Source organism: Podarcis vaucheri (assembly GCF_965113315.1).
Source record: "Podarcis vaucheri genome assembly, chromosome: 10".
Classification (NCBI taxonomy): Eukaryota; Metazoa; Chordata; class Lepidosauria; order Squamata; family Lacertidae; genus Podarcis; species Podarcis vaucheri.
In genome coordinates this window covers 41,323,894-41,349,329 of record NC_138748.1, presented here as the reverse complement: position 1 = coordinate 41,349,329, position 25,436 = coordinate 41,323,894, and the positions used below count along the sequence as shown (strand labels likewise).

General features: G+C 42.8%; 1 protein-coding gene and 1 long non-coding RNA gene across 5 annotated transcripts in view; one reads left to right on the top strand and one right to left on the bottom strand.

Annotated features, from left to right (window-relative positions):
• Positions 1–4,140: 4,140 nt before the first annotated feature.
• Positions 4,141–25,352, top strand: LOC309542511. 3 transcript variants are annotated; one of them, XR_014224271.1, is made up of 5 exons: positions 4,141–4,358; positions 7,733–7,877; positions 18,644–18,811; positions 23,402–23,593; positions 24,527–25,352. It is a non-coding gene; the product is annotated as an uncharacterized lncRNA (long non-coding RNA). The 3 variants fall into 3 exon arrangements; XR_014224272.1 differs by lacking the exons at positions 23,402–23,593; positions 24,527–25,352 and having other exon boundaries at positions 4,149–4,358; positions 7,787–7,877; positions 18,644–18,995; XR_014224273.1 differs by lacking the exons at positions 23,402–23,593; positions 24,527–25,352 and having other exon boundaries at positions 4,149–4,358; positions 18,644–18,995.
• The window catches only part of ERP27 (endoplasmic reticulum protein 27), a 28,438-nt gene continuing 13,827 nt past the window's right edge, over positions 10,826–25,436 (bottom strand). For both annotated transcript variants that reach the window (XM_082241334.1, XM_082241335.1), the window contains 3 exons: positions 22,824–22,949; positions 19,987–20,184; positions 10,826–11,464 (listed from right to left, as the gene is read on the bottom strand). In XM_082241334.1, the coding sequence (XP_082097460.1) occupies positions 11,417–11,464; positions 19,987–20,184; positions 22,824–22,949 (372 nt within the window). In that variant the 3' untranslated portion in view covers positions 10,826–11,416. The remainder of the gene's footprint in view (positions 11,465–19,986; positions 20,185–22,823; positions 22,950–25,436) is intronic.

Sequence of the window (25,436 nt, the reverse complement as noted above, 5' to 3'; positions counted from 1 at the left end):
TAGGAGCAGGCAGAGGCTGGCTGGCCGCTCTGACAATAGGGGCGGGCCGAGGGCACGACGGGGCTGGGCCCTCTGGACTCGCGCCCCCCCCCAGATGTTGTGCCCGGTGCGGCCGGCACCCCTGGCACCCCCCACGCTACGCCACTGGGCAGGCAGGCAGGGCCTAGTCAGGTAGGGTTGCCATACGTCCGCAATTCCCTGGACAATTTCCAGAATACTGCAGTCGGAAGCAGAAATCCAGATGTATGGCAACTTATGTTGGCAATGCCATGGGGGGGACTAAAAAAAAAGAACTTTGGCCATTTTTTTTTCCATTGTTTGAAATAGTTGGGAGAAGTTAAAAGCTCCCATTGGTAGCAGCTGCAAAAAAGGCAATGGCAGTGACACCAGCCGTCCTGTAACCCCATTTACCCACCCCAGGCAATTGTTATCCAGGTAATCTGCCTCTTATGCCTCTCACTCTACACAACTAACTCTCTTTCTGCAGCCAGAGCAATCTGGGGGGATTTTGAGCATCACCTCGGTGGGGACCAGTTTTGACAGCCCCTAGGTATGCCCCTGGTAAAGCAGTGAAAGGGGGAATATTAAATACCCCCCCAGCCAATTAAAACAAGGCCACCTTCAAACAACTTCACACACACACAGTCTAATCTCGGCTCTCCTACGTTAAGTCAGATTAGGCCAGTGTCAGCCGCCATAAAAGTACATAGTCAGATGCAAAAGTGATGCAAGCACAGAACTTGTTTACACTGCTGTATTGACAACCCAGTGGGTGGGTGATTTACGGACCAGGAACCTATGTTAGTGATGTTTATGAAGCCAAGGCTCTTCACAGATTTTGCGAAGAAAGGATGGCAAGGTTGGAGAGTGTTTACCTTGAAATAAAGTTCACTCCCCCATACATGCACACCACTTCACAGCCACAGTAACATGATACGGTCTGGACCTTGTTTTTCAGCCACAGACAAATTCTCTGAGACAGAGTTAATTTATTAAACAAAAAATAAAACATGGGCTGAGACTTGGCACATATTCCCCTCCCAAAATAGAAGCTGTCTCTTTCTCAGTTTGGGGGTTTGGACGGTCTGATTTGTTAAAGCAGGGGAGGAATGAGACTAAACATGGTTTATATTAAACAGCACGCACCACCCACATATTTTAGGGCAGGATAAGGTTTCAAAACACAGAGCCTCCAGGATATATGACTAAGCTCAACTAATTCAGTGTTCTGTACTCAGAGGGCTGAGGGTGCTTTTCTCTCTTGGGCTCAGGAAACATCATTGGGAAATGGATTTAGTGGGATCTGCTGTGGTATGTACATTAAGTAGCAACAGAGCATAAGCAGAGTATTCAGACATGATGCACAAGCTTGTTCTAGTATCAGTTTAAATTGTTGGGGAAAGTAACTCCCAAGGATTTTTTACAGACCCAAAAAATCATCTCCAGGCATTGTAGTTTCTTCCGGGGGAATGTTTTTGTTTTTTTTTTAAAGTGAATGAGGATACAGTATATGTATATCGAACCTAGTTTAAATGTGCTTGGAGCAAACACCATTGTGCTAACTCTACTACAAAAATCTACTTCCAAACCTCTCTCTCCAACAAAAAATTACAAAGAAAATTCAGGGGAGAAACTCCACATTAACCTAATGTGTAGCTTGACCCCCTCCAAGTAGGAAGTCTTGGGTTGTGTTTTCTGTGATTTGCCTATCTTCTTGCTGTTTCTTTTGTGACTAATATGAATCACCATATTCTCCCTCCCCGCATCCTATTGTGTGGTGTGTTTTTTTGTTTGCTTGTTTTTGCAGAAAATTAGACATGCCTTTTCATCCTTGTGCTCCTCCTCAGAGTAGACTCATTTAATTTAATAGTCCCAAGTTGGTCATGTCCATTCATTTTAATGGATCTGCTCTGAGACTATGGCAAACATTGACTACAACTCATAATAACTAACTGGGCAGGATAGTGCCAGGCCCCTTTATTTAAACCTGGGTCTGTCCCAATCACAGCTTTTCTGCCACCTGAGAACATCTCAGCTGTGGGGAAAGGCCAGAGCTCTGTGACAAAGCACTTGCTTCATGTGTCCAAGATTCAGTCCCTCACATCTCCAGATAAGACTGGAGTCAGTGTCAACAGCACTGGTTTAGATGAACCAGTATTCCGACTACACCATTATATTATTTATTTAATTATTTATTATGTATTAAATTTGCGCACCGCCCTTCATCTGAAGATTACATGGCGGTTCATGACATAAAAATACAAAATGAGGACACAAAATACATAATAAAACGAAAAACAAACCAATACTTTCCCACAAGCACATTTAAAAGGCCAGTAAATGTTCAATCTGCCAAAGGCCTGGTTACAGAGAAACATTTTCACTTGGCACCTAAAGATATGTAATGAAGCTTGGCTGAAGATATTAAAGCTGGACGGAAGAAAAAAAGCACTTGGAGGGGGAACAAAATATGGGGTGGTCAGCTGTGAGGTACCTTTCTGAGTGCCCCTTTTGATTCCACCTGCAAGATCCAGACAGACAAGTTTAAACAAATGTGTCATCTGTTGTTGCTAAGTCTAGCTTGGCTTTGGCCCCAAGGCAAGGACTAACAGGACTGGAAATCTCTGTTTCCTGTATCCTCCAACCTTGGCTCTGAATAGTCACCTGCCCATCGCTTGGAGCTGTGGCAGGTTGCCTCCAGCAGGTCTCCTCCCATCCAGTTGTCTCCCCTTTCAGCTTCACAATCTGGAATGGTAATCTCACTGGGATTATTTACAGTGCTGGCACATCTGTTACCCACAATGCTCTGGCATGAGCATGAAGCATGACATTGTGACAATTTGAAGGTAGGCAAGAGAGATCTGAGGAAAATATAAAATCCATAACATAAACACAATTCTCACAAAGGACCAAACCCATCATAACAAATCATCCAACAGTGATGCTTAGTAGCAGCAGCTGAATAGAATCAATTTGTCTAATCGGGTCAAATAATTTCCTCTGAAAGCCTGCAGAGAAAGGAGCATCTTAACCCACTGCCTTAAACAGAGCTGGGAAACCTTGTCCTGCCTGAGGGCCACATTTTCTTCTTGGTAACTTTCTGAGGGCCAAATGCCAATGGGGGTGGGGCCAGGGCAAAAAGTGGGCGGAGTAACAAATGTGAATATTACCATTTTAAAACAGGCACATTTCTATGAACGTTCTCACATGCCTTGCTATCCTCTATCAAGGCAAGCAAAAGTTCTTTGATAACACATCCCAACCAGGCAAAAACAGTCTGGTTGAGGCCAGACTGAGGTGGATGGGGCAGCCCCCCATGAGCCCCGTGGACCCGCATCCATTGACCTTACTAATGAGAAACAGGTCTAAGTAATGACCTGGATGGGAGGCAGCCTGGAAACTTCATGTATTTATTCTGCCTTATATTCCATCATGGAAGAAAGGCAGCATTAAATAGAATCAATACTAAATAGAATCAATACTAACATGTTCCTCTTGCAAGTTTTTCTGTGGCTTTTTAATCTCTTCATCAGTGTGGGATATTTTCCGTGGATGAGAAAAGGGCTGGGAAACCATCATAAGACCTTGATATTTCCAGGAGCTCAGGAAAGACATTGAAGATGGGAAGAGCTCATGACAAAGTCCTGTGTTGGAAACCTCTGGGATCCCAAGAAAACATTAACAATTGCATCCCAAACAATGTTCCCATTGGAGTGAAATGCAGTGAAAGAGGAGCTGTGTGGGATGATGAGGCTGTGGTATTTAACCAAAGTGTCTCAAACACAAGCCAATATTCCCTCTCCTGAAAATATGTCATTGCCCCGCCTTGGAAATAATTGCTATGCAGCTGAACCTTTTATTTGTATATTTTGGTAGGGAACAAGGATCTGCTGATGGACAGTGAGCTGGTGCTTAGGAGAAGCTTCCTCTTGTCTTTCCATGGGATTTCAAATAAGTCATTACATATCTCTTAAATAACCTATTTGACGCAAAGCTGAATAGCTCTTAGGTCATGTCTGCAACACAAGTTAAATCACCTATTTGAGTTGGTGTGCTACATTTGATTCAATCAGGTGTGGTCCATTTGAAGCTAATTACCATGTGTTCATACACCCTTGGATTATAGAATCTCCTTCTATAGTAGCCCAATGTACACATTCTGCTCAGGTGTAAACCTACAGGAGAAGATGGGGGCAAGTGTCCACCTGTACTCACAGAGGCTCCCCATGTGATTTAGAACTCTACACAACTGAGATCTAAATTGGAGCCTCCTCAGATAACTGCCCTCCCTGAGCTGGAACCTAGAAGACACTCATTCCTGCTCATGTGTAGGTTTTACAGCCAAGTTTTTGCTCAAGGTTTGTATGAGCTATGGGCAGAGGGTGGATGGTATACCGACAACAGCCATTGTTTAGTGTCTCCTTGGCCCAATACTGTGTGTAGGCTCTCACAGCCAGTTCCGACAGAGGTGTTTCCTGGTTATGGAAGATCTATGGAGCACAGCAACTCCTGTGGTGATGCTGCACCAAGTGTCCAGGTGGGCACAGTTGGATCAGATCAACTCCTCGAAACATACCCACCCAGGTCTCAGTAGATCAAATTATGGGTGGGTGTGGTCTTATTATGTAGTGATGCAGCATTAAACAGCATCACACAAAGGTCAGTGGGCACAGCAGGTTCTTAATTGTTCAACAAGGCAGAGATGCCTTCATCTCCATGGTAACTTATCACTTCCCTTGGCTCTGTCTTACACTACCCATGATCATTGAAATTAGGGTGGCATTATGTCTGTGTCCTTGCCATAGTCATGCAGCCTACCTCCATGCAACAATACACACCTTTCAGTGGGCATTTTGGCTGTTGAGACAGCCACTACCTCTTCTGCTTCATAAGGAGGTTGTTAGTGGTATTGGAAAAACTAGTTATGTGGCAAGTGACTCAGCCTTGCGGTCGGTGGAGGTAGACGTAGAGGTTTGGTTCTAATTCCAAATCCTTGTCTTGGCTCATTAATTCCCAAGAACCACCAAAACGTACCAGACTGCCCTCCGTAACAGCCACAAGAGCCACCCACAGAGTATCTATCGTGCCATATTTTGGTTCCATCAAGACAAGAAGGAAATCTCAGGGAACGGAGAGTCGTAGAAGCAAATTGTCTCATCTGATTGTCATACTCCTACAGGTGTCTTCTGCAATATCACACCAAAATAAGATAACTCAATATTCAAAAGGCTGAATACTACACATCTAGTGTACCAGAGGTTAAGAGCACTGGGCGTAGAAAGCAGGGACTTGCACAGGAATAAGTATTATCATCCAAGCAAAGTCCCAAAGGATATTCCAACTAAAATCTCAAGGCTGTGTGGGGCAGTAGGAAGACTGGCATGGGGCTTCTCCAAACTTTGCCTTGAGAGTAATCCGTTTCAGTTCTCCTTTTCTGAATGTGTGGGCTTTGGAGGAGAAGGACTTGTGTATGACATAACAGACACTACCCAATAGTCATCAACAACTCTCATAATTGCAATGCAGAAAGAACTGCAATTTTGCAGTGACCCCACATTATGAGCTGTTAGAGAAAGCATAGTATTTTATTTTATTTTATTTTATTTTATTTTATTTTATTTTATTTAACTGAATTTTATACTGCTTAACTGTAAATAAAATATCGAAGTAGTTTACCAAGAATATAAAATATACATTTAAAATGTCAATAAAAACCAGTGTTAAAATCAAACTAAAATAAAAGCATAATGAAATAACACAACAGTTAAAAGTATGTTCTATAAGCCACAATTGTGGATAGAAATGCATGTTGGCTTTACATGTTCTTTAAACAGAAGCACTCCTTGGGATGGGGAACATCTGTACAGCTGCTTCACTAGTCTATGACATTGACTTGCAACAAAACTAGAGTGGAGCAGCTGCGGTCAATTTTTCTTGCAATAACTCATGGCAAAGGTTTTGTTCACACTAGCTAGTGGTTCATACCAGTTCATACCAGACAGCATCCTGGGATGGGACAGATCATCAGCTGGTTTCAACTGGTCTAATAAATATGTTCTCCATTAAATATCTGCAGCAACACCATCATAGTGCTTACACATGTTGGTCCCAAATGTTCTCAAAAGTGCTGACTTGAGCCTTTTGAGGAAATCTTCTGCCCCCACACTTGACAACTACTCCACTAAGTGGAGGGTCTTGTGAGGACATCTGACAGCAACTTTCTATATTTTAGCACTCTGGCTGTGGCCAGCTGTGGGAGGATAGAGGATGGCTTCTTGGCCACACAGTGGTTTAAGGGCTTGTTGTTTCGAATGTGGTCTTCTAGACAAGAGAGAAAAGGAATTAAAGTTTACCAATGTACATAACAAGCCTCTTTAAAAAGTTGTCTCTATAATTATCTATGTACACTCGTGGGACAGGCATTGAGGAAACATCTCCTCATGAACACGTTAGCATAACCACAAGGTCCCTGTACATCCTGTTTTGTTTTTCCTCTGGCTTATTTGACTAAAAATGATTCACATTGCTACAATCTGAGAGGCAAATCAATATAGCTGTTCTGCTCCTTATTTTGTAGTTATCCAGCTCTTCATAGACTCATAGAACTATATAGTGTTTGAAGGGACCCCGAGGGTCATCTAACCAAACCCCCTGCAATGCAGAAATCTCAACTATCCATGAAAACATCCTTGTGGCCTATTCCCTTTGAACATGTTATACCCCTCAATTCCTACATTCCCATCATGGGTCTCATCCCACCAGGTTTCGGTAATGCCTACCGAATTTGCCATCCTGTATTAAAAGCTCCAATTCATCTTGCTTGTTTCCCATACTCTGTGCATGTGTTATAAAAGTTATACAGTGCCTTTGGCTTTTGTTATTTGCATGAAATGGGGACATGGAACCTGTGGCTCTCCAGAGGCTGTTGAATTCATCATCCCTGATGACTGGCCACGCTGACTGGGACCAGCAGTGGATGGAGTAGTGGTGGGGTGGAGACACTTGTTTGACCTCCCAGCAGATGAGTCGCTGCTGCTTACCAGGAGGAGGGTGAGGATCAAGGTGGTTTGGTGCAAGAGCACCAGCAGTGCCACTGCAACACTCCTATTAGCTCGTATGCACTGCACCACCCTCCCTGACACCTTGCCCTTCCCTTTAAGCAGCAGCCATTCACCTGCCAGGAGGTCAGGAAAGTACCTCTACCCCACTCCACTGTCCACTACTGGATGTCATGAGACCCGTGGAGACATTGCAGAAAGGGTAGTCAGATGAGGTTGAGGAAGAATGCAGGGAATTGGAGGAGGCTGACCCAAGGGAAGATCCTAGCAAGTTGAGGGATGAGCACTTAGGACTGCACAGGAGATTGACCCAGGGATGGTCCTAGTAAATTGGGAGGTGGGAGGTGGGTATCTGGATTCAGGGGAAGGGTCTAGTGGCCTAGCAGAAGAACAGCCTGCCTCTATGGTACTGGACACCCTATGCACCTCATCCCCTCAAGGAAGACACCCAGGAATACGTCTGACAGGGAGCCAGCTATGTCACTTCCACCTTTGTCTCCAAAGAAGCACGGGAACAGTACTGGTTCAAGCAAACCTTGCATGTCCTGCCTGTGTGAATAGCTGTGCACACCCCGCTCTCAGAGGGAACATGTCAAGTGTTGGATCAATAGCTTAGTTTCACCTAGTCATGTATCATAGTACTCTGTCATGCCTTACCTGTGTATAACCTGTAGACCCATGGTGGAATGCTGTACTGAATTCATCAATAGAACTTTCAAAACCTCCAGACGTGACAACAGTTCAAGTTCTGAGTTTAAGGGGGAGAGACAGGACACTGGCTGGAACCAATGGGATTTGGATCCAAACAACTTTTGGAAGGTAAAAGATTTCCTAGCCTTGGTATAAAAGAATTACAAGTGTGTGACACTTAAGTATTTAAGGCAAGGCCCTCCTACGAAGTAAATATGTTCTGAAGCCTAATTTCCCAAAAAGAGATTTGCCTATGAAACCATTACATTTCACCATGTGCTGAGATTGTGGGAAATTTCTTGTGACACTTGGCCATATGATATGAACATCCTCCTGCTCTGAGGATCTTTGGACACCCAGCAGTCAGTGGAAACAGTACAGGACAAATAGAAATGTATGGATTTTGCCAATAGGACTGATAAAGGTACGGCACTGGTTTTGACAAATTTTCTCTTTGCAGGTGGGATGATGGAAATGTTCCTTTCAACTGGGGAATATTCAAAATGTCTGGATAATTATAAGTTCAGATAAATAGGAGTGGTGATGATGACATGAGGTTCTATGGATGTGAAGGTCAAACTGAAATGATGAGATCAGATTCATTAGGCAATACAGATCAGTAAGGTTGAGTTGAGAGTTTGTGTTGACCATGTTCAGTGGAGGCAGGACCAATGGAGAACTTAACCCAAGAAGAGCCCAGATAGATCATCCCAAAGGCCCATCTGGTCTAGCATCCTATTCTCACAGTGGCCAACCAGATCCTTGAGAAGCCTGCATGCATGACATGAATGCAGCAGCCCTCTTCCCCGCCCCCAGGAGTCCCAGCAACTGTCATTGACATTGCAGAAGGTGCATATCTTATCTGCCATGAACTTTTCTTATTCCTTCTTAAAGAAATCCAAGTTGGCTGCCTTTGCTGCTTGCTGTACTACCAAAATCCAGTTCAACTACTGTATGTGCTCTGTGAAGAAGTGGTTCCTAACCAGTCACTTCTGTGCAGCAATGATCTCTCTATCCATTCTAGGCAGTAGGAAAGCAGATGTGGGGTTTTGTGTCTGTAGGCGTGCCTGCAATACGTTCCTGGGTGTTGTTGTTGTTTACAAGTTGGTGATTTGCGTGTGTGTGTTTTTGCACTGCCAGTTCCCAGCACAGTAGAACCCAGAGCTTTAACCGCATGCCAATTCCACTCACGCCGTTGTGCCAAGATCCCATAGTAGGGCTGTTCAGCTTTGCAGCTCTGGTGTTGACTCAGTGCAATTCAGAGTGGAAATGAAATCCTGAGATGAGATGAATTAGCAAGGGACAAACGGAGGCACCCAAGAACTTGCAAGTGGCCTTGTAAGTTGCAACAAGAGGCTGTTTTAGAGGATAGAGATCCTTTGACTCAGCGCTGTGGGCCATGCAAGTCCATCTCATTCCCTTGGCTGTTGTGTCCTGCTGCTGCTGCTGCTGCCTCCGCCACCGCACATTGCTGCTGGTAACTCCACTTTCAGAGATGGAGGCGGCTGAGCAGGGATTAGGAGAACAAGAGTGGCCTTTTACTCCTAGATTTGCCCTTGGGGACAGGGGGTGTTCTGTGGTTTCTCTGCTCTGCAGTACTTAGCAGTTCCCCTCAAGTCAAATGCCTTCCTGAGAGACAACGTGGCAACTGTTCACATGGCAGCAGCAATCTGTCAGGGTTAGAAAGGGTATGCCAAGAGCGAAGCGGGATAGCTCTCTGCCACATCTTGGATGCAGCAATGCTCTTCATCTGTAGCAGCCTTCCTCCTCCCCACTCTCCCACCCCAGTCTGACTCAGCAAGCACTTCAGTTAAAAGCCAGTCAGCTATAAACTCCCCCCCCGCCAACTACATTTTTACAATTCTGTTGTAAAGTGAGCCCCTTGCAGACTACCTTTTCGCTAGAGACTCTGACAAGATGCATTTTATACACCCTTGCTGAAGAAAAACAAAATCTTAAGTATTGAATTGGACCAAGCAATGCTTTTTGTTCCCCATAATACTGTTGTGAGGTTTGGGCGGGGGGGGGGGGGGGCGGTCAGCCTGCATGATGCCAGAATCCCTTGTGATCTTGGAATCCTAGGTCCAGCAAGGGCTAAAATCTAATGTAGGATTCCATTGTTGAATTAGCCAAGGATTCTCATTACTATTTACGTGAGTACTGTACAGTCCTTAGTATGACAAGCAAAGTTTCTCTGTGTCAGAGGGCAAATGGATGGGCCCTTCTTCCTCACCTTGCTGGTAGTGAGAAAGACAAAAGCCACTTGTGTGAGAAGGAGGCTGCTGGCAGAAACCAGAGATTGATTTCTGCTTGATTTCTGCTTGAATCCAAGGCTGTGACTATGGGAGAAACAAGAGCCCCTTGGAGTGTTAATGCTTTGATCTGCATCGTAGGCTCAGGTTAGATATATGTGTAAATAAACCATATATCATAAAGACACTACAGTCTCTGCTGTCCCTCTTTCCAAGGAAACCGAGCCCTGAACCCCCTAGATTTCCACACTGCTTGGAGAGTGGGGTGGGAAACAAGACTTAATGCAACTCTCACCTAACAGCTGCCATCCCATCCGGCTTTCTGAACTGTTTCTATGCCAGCTGGTTGTTATAAGAACCATAACTTTCAAGACCTGGAGGCTGAGCTTGCTTTTTCCCTATCCTGTTTTCTTTGGGAATCTTTATAAAGCTGCTCCAGGATGCACTTCAGCTAAAGAGTGCTTTAAAGAAACAACCAACTAATTAAATACATCCAGGTTTAGGCCTTAAAGCTGTACTGCTGTAAGATTTTCCTTCAAGTGGCTATTACAAGATCCTGGAGAGGAGCTGTCTCATGCCTTAATCATGGGTCTTTCTTGACACACACACACACACACACACACACACACCAGTTTTGATGCAACAATTTCCCAGGTGGGACTCTTCAGACACCCTTGTATTGCACACTCATGATTATATGTGCTCATGATGTTAATGGGGAGCTCACACATGAGCTATCACTACTGTTTGTATCTGCAAAAGTTTGGTCACGTTGCTTTATTCCCAGTCTGTGCATATCCTGTAATCTCCTGTTGGAATCCCATATTTATTATACCACAAATGTTCTTTTTATTTTTGTTCCACTTTTGTTGCACTATAACCCCTCCAGATAGCAATAATGTGGCAGCGTAGGGAAAGCATTGCAGAACAAACTAAAATAGAATAAACCCACCACTAACGTGGCATTGCAATGTCAAGAGCCAACTACCTGGCAGCCTGTCCAAAGCTAGCAGATCCCAGCAGCCCTTAATCTCATTGTTTGCAAAACAGGGCAGAGCTTGAATTACCAAAGAACAAAAGTGAAAAGGTGGAGCTGGTAAAGTAGGAAAGGCAATGGGCAGACCCAGATTATACCTTTAAAGCATATTCAATGCACATGTAAAGCACATGACTTCCCCCAAATAACCCTACAGTTCCCATATATCTCTGGTGAAAGTCAGAGGTATAGTGTGGGTCTGCCCAATGTGAGCATTTATGGGAGGATCAAGGAAGTATTGGACTCGGCTGACATGGTCTGGAACATTTCTGTTGTGTGACTGTTGGTTGCTGCTGATTATCCCCCCAACCCCCCAGGACAAGAGTATGCGCAGAACTACAGCAGGAATTAGGTTGTGGCTGGAGGCTGTTGGAACAGAGTCAGAGTTCCTCTTTGAAGATCTTATCCTCTGGCTTAGAGTTTTCTTTCTGAAATAAAGCAGAACAAAAGGAACCACGTCAACATAATGATTTTTAGTGGAAAGATGAACTGGGAGTGGAGACACTTGAGATCCTGAAAGAGCACTTGGTGTCTCTCGCTGTGCATAGAACCATAGAATTGTAGAGTTACCCTGAGAGCCATCTAGTCCAAGCCCCTGCAATGCAGGAATCATTTGCCCAACATGGGGCTCCAACCCACAAGCCCGAGATCAAGAGTGTCATGCTCTACCAAGTGAGCCACATTAATATGGGGGCTAATCTCTTACACCATTTTTCCTACCATCACTCATACAAGATCTCTGAAGGCAGGAAATCTCTGTCTACCCACCCTGGAAGAATGGCAGATGAAGGTGATAGACTACATGGAATTGGCAGAAATGACTGGCAGAATCCGAGACCAGGGAGAAGAGTCGGTGAAAGAAGACTGGAAGAAATTCAAAGACTACTTACAGAAACATTGTAAAATTAATGAATGTTAGAAGGATGTTGGATAGAAACTAAGCGGTTTCCAGCTGTAATGCTTTAAGAGATATGAAAAAAAAAATAGGTTTTACAAATGGGTAAAAGTTTAATGGTAAGGATTTGCTGAACTAACAAATCGAACTGGAATACAAAGAAGGGAGGTATGAGGAGGTCCGATGAAATAAGTGTATGGAAGTTATGTTATTGAAAATTAATGTGTGTTTTTAACTGTTTTTTATTTTGTATGTTTATTTTTCTTTTTTCTTGTTATATCTTAAAAACTTTTAATAAATATCTTTTAAAAAATGAAGGCAGGAGACTTCCGGAGGCGGCGCGAAACGTGTAATGGCGGTCCTCTTTGCGCAGCAAAGAGGGGCTCCGCAGAAAAGGGTTGTTCGCTACGGCGAAGCGACGACCCATTAAGTTAAACCACGAGCAGAGCGAGCTCGTGGCCGTGGGATCCGGCGGGCACCGAGAGCGACCCCCAAAACGAAGAAGGGACCCCGTAAGGGGCTCCGGAAGCGCGGAGGGGAAGCGGTGCTGTGGATTCATCGCTCTTTCTGCGGGAGTGAAGCCGCGCGGCTGTTACCGATGAGCGCCGACCTTTCTTCCTTTACATTGGATTACAAAGTAACTACTCGTGAGTAGGATTTATTTGAGATTGGATTATAAATTTGTGAATTCGGCTGAAAGCGGGAGACGAGAAAAAGGAAGTCCGTCTCCCGGAGGTGCTTAATGATCAAAGGCAAAGAAACGGACAAGCTGGAAGCAGTACAAAAGGGTTCTTAAATGAGAGACAGCATACGTCTGGAGAAGTTCGGAAACTGAAGAGAAAGGCAAGTTATCTTTATTTTTCTGTGACTGTGTCTATTCTACTTGGGGTTTCTTCTCCGCTAAAATTTCCAAAACTTTAAAGACTGGAAAATCCCTAGTCCCGGACTTGCAGCGGGCAAAAAGTTGTGTTGCGGATACACTTACAAAGTTGAAACAGATACTTAGAGGCACTACCGGTGGATATAGTTAAGTAACTGTATTTTGCACCTTTTAAGAAACTATTGTGGCAAAATTGAGAGGGCTCTGCAAGAAGGAAAAGTTCTTCTCTAAAGACATTCATTAATTTAACTAATTGCAGGAACTTTAATGGCGACTGAAACTTTGTTTCTTCTTTCATGAACTGAACAATACTCCCTCTAGTGGAGTCTGGGATTTACAATTTCCTGAGAACTGACTTTGTTTTGTCTCTCTGTGGTCTGGTGACTCACTCTGAGGCCTGTCTTTCCCATGGAACTTTTGACAGTTTGACCTTGAATCCAAAGACAGGTGTGGAATGAGTGTGGAATGAGTGGTAAACCAAAAACAAGAGCTGCGTCGAAAGCAGGGAAAGGCAAATTGGTACAAACAACTTTGGTTTCCCAGGGCCGTAGATCTTCAGTCCCTGCGGTACTACAGGCTGTACCATTACCAACAACCCCAGCTGAAGAATCAGAACAATTAACAGGTGAAGATATGGCAGCTGGGGGATCCAACATTCTTCTAGAGGAAATGCTACAACAATTTGCAATTTTGAACAAAAAAGTGGATGATCAAACTGCAAAAATTGACTTAGCCACATCTTCAATTAACAAACTTTCTGAACAGGTGGCTAAGCATTCACAAGATATTGGAAACCTAAAGGACGTTGTATCTGAAAATCGAAAATTAGCCGAGGCTGCGAATGAGAAAGTAGAAGCAGTAACTAAAGAAGTGGAGGAATTGAAAGGAGAGGTAAGGCCACTCCATAAACATATCACTGACCAGCAGGCCTATCTGTCTTTGGTGGAACTGCGAAACAGGGAAAATAATTTGAGATTACGCTCTATCCCAGAGATTGAGAAAGAGGACTTGATTGGCTTTTTGACGGAAGAATTCTCTAAATTCTGGGGTATAAACGAAGATACAGACTTTAAAATAACAACTGCATTTAGATTGGGAAGGGCTGCTGGGAAGGACAGACCTAGAGATTGTTTGATTATCTTAAGGACTAAGCAGGAGAGAGACAAGCTACTTGACCTACATTTTAATAAAGCACTTGAGATCCAGGACAGAAGAGCACAAATCTACAAGGACATACCTAAACAACTACTGGATCTAAGATCTAACTACACTGACCTAACTGGACTTTTGAGAGGCAACGGAATACCTTACAGGTGGGAGTTTCCACAAGGCCTTTCGTTCAAATACAAAGGAAAGAAGATAAAAATCAAAACGAAAGAGGATAGCCAGAAGTTCCTACACGACTACGGAGAAGACTTGCAGAAAGGAGCGGTAGCTATTTGGCCACCACCAGAGCTAGGAAAAGAGCCACCACCCTCGGATTTGGACAAAAAAGAAGACACCCAACAAGAGTAACAACAGATTGATACAGGATGTCTCTGCAGCTTTATAGTTGGAACATTAATGGCGCGAATTCCCCAGAAAAACGCAAAAGGATTTTCCATATATTAAAGAAAGAGAATTTGGACATAATTTGTTTGCAAGAAACTCATGTGACCAGGTTACACAGGAAGGTGTTAACAAATAAAAGATTAGGCCAAGAATTTATTTCATCAGATCGAGTTAAGAAGAGAGGCGTGGTGATTTACGCTAAAGAGAATCTATCACCAAAATTTTTGTTCAAAGATGAACAAGGAAGAATCCTGGCTATTGAAATTCTAACCCAAGGAGAAAAAGTTTTGATATTAGGAATCTATGCACCAAACGAGGGGAAATCAGAATTTTATAAGAAGCTGCATGAGACATTACTGGACTATCTGGACTACTCCAACATCATTATGATGGGAGATATGAATGGGGTTGTCTCTACTTTGATGGATAAGTCACAGAATCAGAATTTGACTAAAGATGGAAGACTACCAAAAACTTTCTTTGAACTAACTGACAATATGGACCTAATTGATTTATGGAGGACGAGAAACCCCCTAGGTAAAGAAGGAACCTTTTTTTCTGAGGCCCACCTGTCATGGACAAGAATCGACCAAATCTGGGCAACTAGAGGGCTGGCACCTAAGACTACAAAAATAGAAATCTGCCCAAAGACTTGCTCCGACCATAACGCTTTGAAAATGGAAATGAGATTTACCACTGCCGACTCCTTCAGATGGAAAATGAATGACAACCTGTTAAGAGATCAAGAGATCGTAAAGAAGGCCCAAAAAACTTTAAAGGACTATTTTGAAATCAACTTGAATACCTCGGTGGAAAAAAGAATTATCTGGGACGCAAGCAAAGCTGTTATGAGAGGGTTTCTGATACAACAGAATACAATCAAGAAAAAACTTTGGAATAGTAAAAAAGATAAGATATTGGAGAAGATAAGTGATGGAGAGAAAAAATTAAGAGTGAATCCAAAATCAAAAGAGACTTTAAGAGAAATCAAATTTCACCAGTCACAATATGCGAAATTGATTAACCAAGAAGTGGAATGGAAAATCAAACAAATGAAACAAAGATCTTTTGAATCTGCGAACAAATGTGGGAAACTGCTCGCTTGGCAGTTGAAAAAGAGACAAAAATTAAACTATGTCACCAACTTAGAAGTTGAAGGAAAAAACTTTCAGAAACCGGGAGAAATTAGAAAGTGCTTCCAGAAATATTTTAAAAAATTGTACACACAAGAACCCGAGGAAGCAACTGAGATAGAACAATTTTTGAAAGATAATGGCCTACCAAAATTATCTCAAGAGAAGAGATCAATCTTGAATCGTAAAATAACACAACAGGAAATCGAGGATGCCATTCAGAATATGCAACTAGGCAAATCTCCGGGCCCCGATGGACTTACCTCCAAATACTACAGGACTTTAAAAGACTATTTGATACAACCATTAATGGAGGTTTGCAACCAGATTATGGGGGGAGGGAGGGCACCAGATACGTGGAAAGAAGCATTCATCACATTGATACCTAAAGTGGAAACTGAAAAGACTCAACTTAAGAACTATCGCCCCATCTCACTCCTAAATGTGGATTACAAAATATTTGCGGATGTTTTGGCTAACAGATTTAAAAAAGTATTAAATGAAGTAATCCATAAGGACCAAGCAGGCTTTCTCCCAGGTAGACATTTGTATGATAACACCAGGAACATTATCGATATTTTGGAACTTTTACAAACAAATATTAACACCAAAGCGGTGTTAATTTTTATTGACGCGGAGAAGGCCTTTGACAACATTTCTTGGAAATTTATGAAGAAAAACTTGGAAGGGATGGGAGTGGGAAGGGGGTTCGAGAATGGAATAGAGGCAATCTATTCTGAACAAAAAGCTAAGTTGATAGTGAACAATGTGGTGACAGAGGAACTTCATATTGAAAAAGGAACACGCCAGGGGTGCCCCCTATCTCCTCTGTTGTTTATTTCAGTCCTGGAGGTTTTGCTGAAAATGATAAGGGAGGATCGGCAGGTACAAGGAATACGGGTCGGAGCGAAACAATATAAACTGAAAGCATTTGCAGATGACTTAGTTTTAACATTACAGGAGCCAGAATCTAGTACAAAAAGAGTTTTGGAATTGATTCAGAAATTTGGCCGGGTGGCGGGTTTTAAGTTGAATAAACAAAAAACTAAGGTGTTAGGGAAAAACTTGACGGTTACTGAAACAGAGGGGTTTCAGAGGGAAACAGAACTAAACATTGTTAAAAAAGTGAAATACCTGGGGGTCAATCTGTCCTCCAAGAACTTGAATTTATTTAAAGATAATTATGAAAAATGTTGGTCCGAAGTTAAAAAAGATCTAGAAATTTGGTCAAGATTGAAACTATCCTTGTTAGGCCGAATTGCAGCTATAAAAATGAACGTTTTGCCAAAAATGTTGTTTTTGTTTCAGGCTTTGCAGATCGTGGACAGAGTGGATTGTTTTGGAAAGTGGCAGAAGGATATTTCTAAATTTGTCTGGCAGGGCAAAAAGCCCCGAATAAAGTTTAAAATATTAACTGATGCAAAGGAGAGAGGGGGGTTTGCCCTGCCGGACTTAAGGTTATACTATGAAGCTGCGGCCTTCTGCTGGATGAAGGATTGGATTTTATTGGAAAACACTGATGTCCTAGATCTGGAAGGCTTTAACAATTCGTTAGGTTGGCATGCGTATTTGTGGTATGACAAGGGGAAAACACACGGAATGTTCAAAAACCATATTGTCAGAAAAGCAATATTTATGGTCTGGAAAAAATACAAAGACTTATTGGAAAGTAAAACTCCGAGGTGGATTTCACCAATAGAGGCCAAAGCTCGGAAAACATCCAATATGGAGGCATACTGGCCGAAATATTGGGAAATAATAGAAAACATTGGAGGTAATTGGAGGTTGCAGAGCTTTGAAAAATTAAAGGATAAGGTGCAAAATTGGCTACATTATGCCCAAATTAATGAGGTTTTTAAGCAAGATAAAAAAATAGGATTCCAGGTGGAAAAATCGAAACTTGAGACTGAGTTGCTAGAACCAAAGACCAAGGTAATATCGAGAATGTACAACTTGCTGCTTAAATGGAACACTCAGGATGAAACAGTTAAATCAGCCATGATAAAATGGGCTCAAGACATTGGTTACAATATCATGTCAGAAGACTGGGAAAAGTTATGGACCACCGGTATGAAGTTTACGGCATGTAACGCCTTGAAAGAAAACATTATGAAAATGGTATACAGGTGGTACATGACCCCAGTCAAACTCGCTAAGATATACCATTTGTCTGATAATAAATGTTGGAAATGTAAGGAGGCTGAAGGGACATTCTTTCACCTCTGGTGGACGTGCCCAAGATTGAAGGCCTTTTGGGAAATGATCTACAATGAGTTAAAGAAGGTGTTTAAGTACACCTTCCCCAAGAAACCAGAGGCCTTCCTTCTGGGCATTGTCGGCCAGAAGGTGTTAAAAAAGGATAGAACTTTTTTTATGTATGCCACAACTGCAGCAAGAATTCTTATCGCCAAGTACTGGAAGACCCAAGATTTGCCCACACTGGAGGAGTGGCAGACGCAACTGATGAATTATATGGAACTGGCTGAGATGACTGCAAGAATCCGGGACCTGGGAGAAGAGGCAATGGAGGAGGATTGGAAAAAATTCAAAGACTATTTGCAAAAGTATTACAAGTTGTATGAAACATAAGATGTCGTATGATTTAGAACGTTAGCCCCAGCAATGAAGTTTAATTATTTATGAAATTGTTAACATTCGTGAAAGAACCAAAGTTTAAATGGGTTAAAACGATATCAGGTTATATTTTTAGAGTAAATGGAGAATAAGAGATTTAAACTTAAAATGCAATTGAAAATATAAAGAAATACACGAAATAAGGGTATAATTTGCTGATGACTTTATTATCAAGAATGCATTATGCGGGAGATGTGGGGAAGTCCAATGGAAATTTGAAATAAGTTATTGAAATGGATGTGATTTTTTGTTCTTTTTTCTTTTCTTTTCTTTTTTTCTGTCTTTTCTTATCTGTAATTCGGAAAAATGTAATAAAAATTATTATAAAAAAAAATAAAAAATGAAGGCAGGAAATGTCTGTTGCATATATATATTCTGCTGTAATTGTATAAAATTTTATTGTATCGCTGTATTTACCTGTTATCTGCTGGTTACTGTAGGAAATCTGGAGTGCATATGCCTATAATATTATACATATAATGAATATTTCTTGTGATTTTTTTTCATTTTTTAGCAGAACAAGGAGGTAGGGAACTCGCTTCGCATCAAGATTAAAGAGCAAGACAGGAATTAGGAGAAAAAAATATGTGCAGATAAATTTGGCACCGAGATATTCTGAAGATCCATTCCCTAGTGGATCTCTTCTGTCTCCACAACAGCAGCAGGCCCCATAATTCCTAAGGTTTCCTCTTTCAAGGAAATGAGGCAGAGTTGCTTTTGCCAGTTCCCAAACTTTCCCCCATCATCTGGAGTCCCTGTGCCCTGACTCTTGCATGTATATTCCACCACAATTCCCCAGTTTTCCATGAATCCAAAACCTCCCTACCCAAATCCTGGAAAAACAAAAATAAAACAACGGAACTAAACATTTCCATTGCAGGGTACGGGGGGGGGGGGGAGGAGAAAAATCAGGCTGTGTAGCCAGAGGAGAAAACATACAAACTGAATGTAATTGTTCACATTTGTTCCATTTGCATAATTTATTCCAATCCTATAATTTCAGATTTAAGAAATTATTTTTAGCACAGATCTCTAAATCTTTTGAGACTGCACAACTTTCCAGAAGCAGAAATTATTCTACTTCCATGATAGACTAAGCTACACAGAGATGCTTTCTACATGGACACTTTTTCTTAGGGAAGCGATAGAGAAGATTTCACAAGCACCCAAGAGGACGTGTATTGTGACTCTGAACTGGCTCAGGGGAAGCTATGGATGGTTATGCTTGATCACTGATGCAATAGCACTGCTATGACCCACTAATAATTCAGAACTATGTTGACAGATGGGGATGCACACAGTACCTGCTATGTCAGAAATGATCTGCATTATTTAGGATGAGTTAAATGCACCTTTGCATTTAGACTTCATGATTTTAAAAAGAGGCACTGGGAGGGCTGACATCCCTGGTAGGGATGAGTGGGTTTAACCCTTTCCTCCCCTGGTGTAGCCCTGATGAATATAGCCCCTTAGTAGCTGTTATTTACATTGGAAGGAAATCATCCACAGGCACCAATAAGAGACCTTAGCATTCCAGGAAAGTGTTAAACACCTCCATCACCACCAGTGGCTGCCTTGATAATCATCAATCCTCTCTGCCCCCCATTGTCTGATATTTGCTTTTTTAAAAAAAAAAAAAGTGTAAAGATACAGTACACTTAATGTCACATCTAGTTTGGTCCTCTGTTTATTATTTAGGTGCAAAAGCATTGCTCTGAAACACTACCAGCTGTGTCAGGTATAAAACTAGACATCAGATTGAAGTGGGAAAGTGGGAACAACATTTCCAGGGAGTGGGGTTGATAATCAAGCAGAAAGCTGTGATTGGTCAGCCCACTTGTCATCCTGTGCACTCACCAATTCCTTTCTCCGTAAGAAACCATTGCAAAAACCCCTTACAGTCTCCAGGGAGACTTCATCCACGGACAGCACCTCCTGCTCCTCATCTGGAGTGTGGAATGCAGCCAGTGCAGGCAGCTGAGACTTCTTCAGGTGAAAATAAGACATAACCCTGTCATTGCCCTTTGCACGGACGTCCACTGAGATAAATAGAATCTTCAAGGAGGCAATAGGAAACGTGTAGAGATATTTTAGAATGCTCACACAGGCAAATGAATGTTATCACACAGATTATGAGAGCTCAGAGGAGCTCCAGTAACCTAGATATTTGCAAACTGTTGGCCTACGGGCCAGATCTCACCCCCCAAACCATGTTTTGTGGCCCATCAGACACACAGCAGTAACATCATGGAGCTGGGCTAGACATGGGGATTCAAACCTCACCAGTCAACCCAGTGGCAGGAAGTAGAGGAAATCACATCCTCTCTGCTTTTCAGATCTGAAGAGCAGAGAGGGCAGGTAACACTGGGGGTTCTGGTCTGGCCAGAGGGGTTTAGACCTTTCTGTGAAGCACCACGGTGAAGGGAATACCACTGTGTGCATCTGTAGTCAGAATCAGCTTTGGGTGCTATGCACCTTGACTTGAGGAATGGTGTGTGTGTGTGTGTTGCTGTTTTGCCTTGAGCAGCAAAATGGGCCAGCCTTGCAATCTCCTCTAACTGAAAATAGCAAACCTGAATTAGCAGAGGGGACAGAGGAATGAGAGGCAAGGCCAATTGACAAGGGGGGTCTGGGCAATCAAAAGTGTGGAATGACCATCCTTAGGGGTTCCTCCAGACATCCTTTTTATGTGTCATTTCTTATGATTTGTGCTCGTGATAGTATCATCTGCAAAAACAAAAAGTCTAGAGTGGCCCTATATCACTTCCCATCCCAAAGTCATGCATTTCCATCTACCATTACTCACTTAGAAAAGATAAATGCTTCTGTGTCATGCCACCCTATTCTGTTCTTCATTTAAATTTCCATCAGGAATTTTCCCCACCTCCACCTGGAGAAGCCAGAGACTGAATCTGAGACCCTGTGCATGCAAAGCATTTGCTCGATCTCTGAGCTTTCCCCTCTTTGTATTTTGTATGCAAATAATAATAAGAGATGGGAAAGCATGGTTTGTGGGATGGGATGGGGAGAGTGACTCAGAGCTGTGTGTTCCCCATGTTTGATTCTAGCTAGACTATGTGGACCAGACAGTTATGAAGCTCTGTCTTTAATAGGGGTTCCGCATAATAGCACCATGGACTTTAGGCAAAGATTGTTGGACCTGCTCCTGCCCAAACACCAGCCTTTGATCCTGAATGTCTCAGAAGTCTTTTCACCTATTAAAATAACATTTGTGTAGAAGATGTTTGGAACTGAAAAGCTGGGGGAAAGAATTCACATGAGATCACCTACAGGTTTCTGAAGCCCCTGGTGTTTAGGTCAGTAATTTAAACAGAAGCAACAAAGAAACCTCTACGACATTATAAGCTCTGAAAATCTGACTCAGTGTCCTCAGCGCAGTTCACCTGGCAAGTCCGAGGGAGAGTTGTGCTGCCATTTGAAGAAAGTTCTTCAGGCATATGGAATATTCAGAGACATCAGGAGGTGGCCAGTGGAACAGGAGCAGCAGTGCCATTGGCCACTCCAAGTTCTTTTCCAGAGTTGTGACTCAGATATATAATAAAAATGGAAGCTGGCCATCAGCGAAGGAAATGGATCCCAAAAGTCTTTTGAAATACATAGCATTTCTACTTTGGCAAGTGACTACTACTGTAGCATTAAACCAGAAGTTCCCCAATGAGTTTTCATGTATTCTACAAAGTTATTTTCAATTCTAATCTCATATCTCCATGACTGTTCTCCTGGGCTACATCCACACCAGACATTAAAAGCACTCTTATGCCACTTGGCTTCCTCCAAAGCACCCTGGGAACTGCAATTTGTTAAGGTTACTGAGAATTGTAAAGAAAGAGGTTCCTATTCCCTTCACAGAGCTGCAATTCCCAGCGTTCCCTGGGAAGAAGGATTGATTGTTAAACCACTCTGGGAATTGTAATTCTGTGTGGGGAATAGGGGTTTCCTAACAACTCTCATCACACTTAAGAAATTACAATCCCCAGGATGCTTTGGGAGAAGCCAAGACTGTTAAAGTGGTATAATAGTGCTTTAATGGCATAGATGTGGCCCATATCTCCTGTTGCCACTGTCCATTCCCTTGCTGCCACTCCTGGGCTCAGTTGGCATGATTTCCTGAGCAGGGGGGCGGGAAGAACAAAGTGTGTGAAGTTAGTTCCTTCTCCTTCTCCTTTTCACTGCTCGCCTGCTGCTACTGGCGAGTGAGTCTTGGCAAGTGCTTATTGATGCCAACAGCTAGTGTCAACCCCAGCAGCATAGCTAGCTGCTTGGGCACCTGGTGCGGGGGCGTGTCCTGCAGCCGGGAGCGGGGCAAGCTGCCCATGGGGCCAGACAAGCCTCTCCGATGCTTGGAGCCTTTCCGCCACTTCCCCCTCAGCTGTAGGGCAGCTGAGGGAGAAGCAGTAGGCAGAGGTAAGTCCATTTCAGGCAGCATGGAACCTGCAGGTGCCTAAGCCACCACGTCACTCCTAAAAAGTTTTGTGAGCCCAATTTTTAATTTTTAAACTCATTTTGTCACCCACCCGGTGACGACACCCGGTGTGGACCGCACCCCTCGCACCCCCTTCCTCCGCCACTGGTCAACCCCGCTTTAGACTGGGGTGTGCCCAAGCATAAATTACTGCTTCTGTCTGGAAGGATAAAAAAGCAACAACCTTGCACCCAAGTCACATCAGACTTACCTTCCCTTGGAAGAGAACTGCTGCTTCACGATAGTTGTCCATCATCTCCCCATGCTTTGGGGATGACTTGTCAGTGAACAAGAGAAGGTGGGTCTGAATGGTACTGTTAAAGAGACCTACTGCAGTCTGTCAATATATCAGAGAAGGAGAAATAGGTTGATTAGAGATCTGAGGCACTCTTGGAGTACCAAGTCCTAAAACCTAAAATGCTGAAAACATAAGGCTAGCCCTCAGAATCATGACAATGCTCCCTTGAGTTTGTATCCAAATAAAAGACGAGAATGCAATGGATTAAAAGCAGAGAGGCAAAGAGCAGATGTGATTTACATTTCAGGATGAAGTAGAGCTGGACCGAGGTGGTGCAGTTGAATCTGCGCAAAGTTCAGGCAAGGCCAGCTAAGATGGTTAGTAAGCTAGGTGTTACTTGATTTGTCAGAACATTGATCAGTTTTGCTCTGATTAATCTATTTATCAACCCTCAACTGTTTTCCTCTTTGTGTCTGCGCATTGTATTTGATAAACTGGCAAAAAAACAAAAACCCACAAATTAGAAGAATTCACAGGTGTGCTCTTTTTAGAACTGCTGGATTCAGACATAGGCCAATAGACGCCTGAATTCAAGCAAAAGAAGAGGCCTCTCAACACCTTCTTCGAACAACAAACAGGTTGTGCTATTAGTACAGGACTGTGCTATTGGCTGCCGCCCACCCCCAGCCCTCAATAGCTGCATACTGAGCTTGACATCCGCAACAGGGAAGCATAGGCAGTTGGTAAGCATTTGTTATACATGAACAATTTCTAAGGTCAAGCCACATTAACCAACATCCTCCTTTCCTATTTTTGACTTCTCCTATTTATATTTTGTTTGTATGTTACTATAATTGTTCAAAACAGTAATAAAACCTCTCTCTCTCTCTCTCTCTCTCTCTCTCTCTCTGTGTGTGTGTGTGTGTGTGTGTTTTAAGAGTTGCTTGTAAGAGAATATGTTTCAGGTGAGGATTTGGAAACTCAAGATTTTCTCAAAAACACAAATCCAAGACCCAAATTGATGGTGGAATTAAAGATTTAGTTCCTAAGGGGTGTGTGCGCCTTTTGCTGTATTTGTGTTGTTGTTTAACCTGTAAGAATAAAAGCAATTAAACATCATTATTTTTTAAGGAAGTCAATATTTTTTTAAAAAAGACAAAAGCTTGATATTTTAAATCAAGGTCCTCTCCAGATGGAGGATGATGATGGTGGTGATGGTTGCTGTGTATTCTGCAGCAGGATATCGACCTTGACACAATAACAGTGGTGGATTTATCCTGATTTTGTTTGTTTTGAGATGCATCCCCTATGCTACCACATTATTGCTGTCCAAGCGGTTATATCGCAAGAAAAGCCAGACCAAAATACACCGGAACATTTGTGGTATTAAAAATTATGAGATTTTGGCAGGAAATTAAGGGGTGTGGAAGTGAAGCAGGGTTACCACCCTAAAACTTTTTCAAGCACAAACAGTATTGAAAGTAGGGCCTCGTGTGACAGCCCTGTTATTAGCATCATGAGCATAGGACAAGAATATATCGAGGGCGGGGGCTTGTTTGTTTGCTTCTTGGTTTGCATTTGACAAAGTTGATTCTCTACAGTTCACATTTGAGATTGCAGATCCCAGTTGTCCTTTTAATGTTCATCAATGTTAAGTCTTTGTGTTTGCCCTAAAGGTTGCTGGCTGTCCTGTCAAACACAGCTTTTAAGATCTTCAGCTCAGTCCATTACCTCTTTAATGGGAAGGATGCCCAACTGAGTTCAACAGGACTTACTCCCAGCATGCGAGAATGCAGCCTTCACTGCTCCATTTCCATGTATTTTCTTTACCACTCTGCATGTACACTTTTTAATCACCATGGAATTCTATATTTCCTATTTTTAAATAAACTTATGTGAGTCTTTATTCTAAACGTGATATATACCACCATTTGGCTTAAGCTGCTTCTCTGAGTCAGACTGCAAACCTTAAGAAGCGAAGGATGGAAAATCCTGCGGAAGTGTTACCACTGCAATGGCAACCAAGAACACACACACACACAAATATACCTTTCTGATGGCTATCATTCCCATTTAGAAAAACATAGCAGAAGCCTGGAAAACATTTCAACACCGATCTGAACTGTGTTTGAAAGCCACAAGTCCAAGCAGACTGGATGCTAACAACATGGAAAATAGACCTGGAACTCTCCATATATCACTGGGAATGACTGAGCTGCACACACTAGCCCTCTGTGAAGAGCCTCAAGTCACCTGGCACTGCCAATGGGCTCCTCGCATAGTTTCCCGCCGGCGGATAATTTGTCATCTGACTTTTTCCTTCCCCTTGCACTTTCCCCCCCCACCCATCGCCCACAAGCCAAACAAGGGCCTGTGGACACCCTACAGCTGACCTGCCACCTCCCTGTGCGCTACACCCACCCACAGGGAGATTGGCAGGATGGGGGGGTGGGGATTGAGAGAGGCTCTGTGTCAATAAAAAGAAGGGAAAGTGTGTGTGTGTGTGTGTGTGTGTGTGTATTCCAGAATTCACAAGAAAAGGTCAGAGAGTGCATTTCTCGAAGAGCCTTCCAGCTCAAGAGCTGT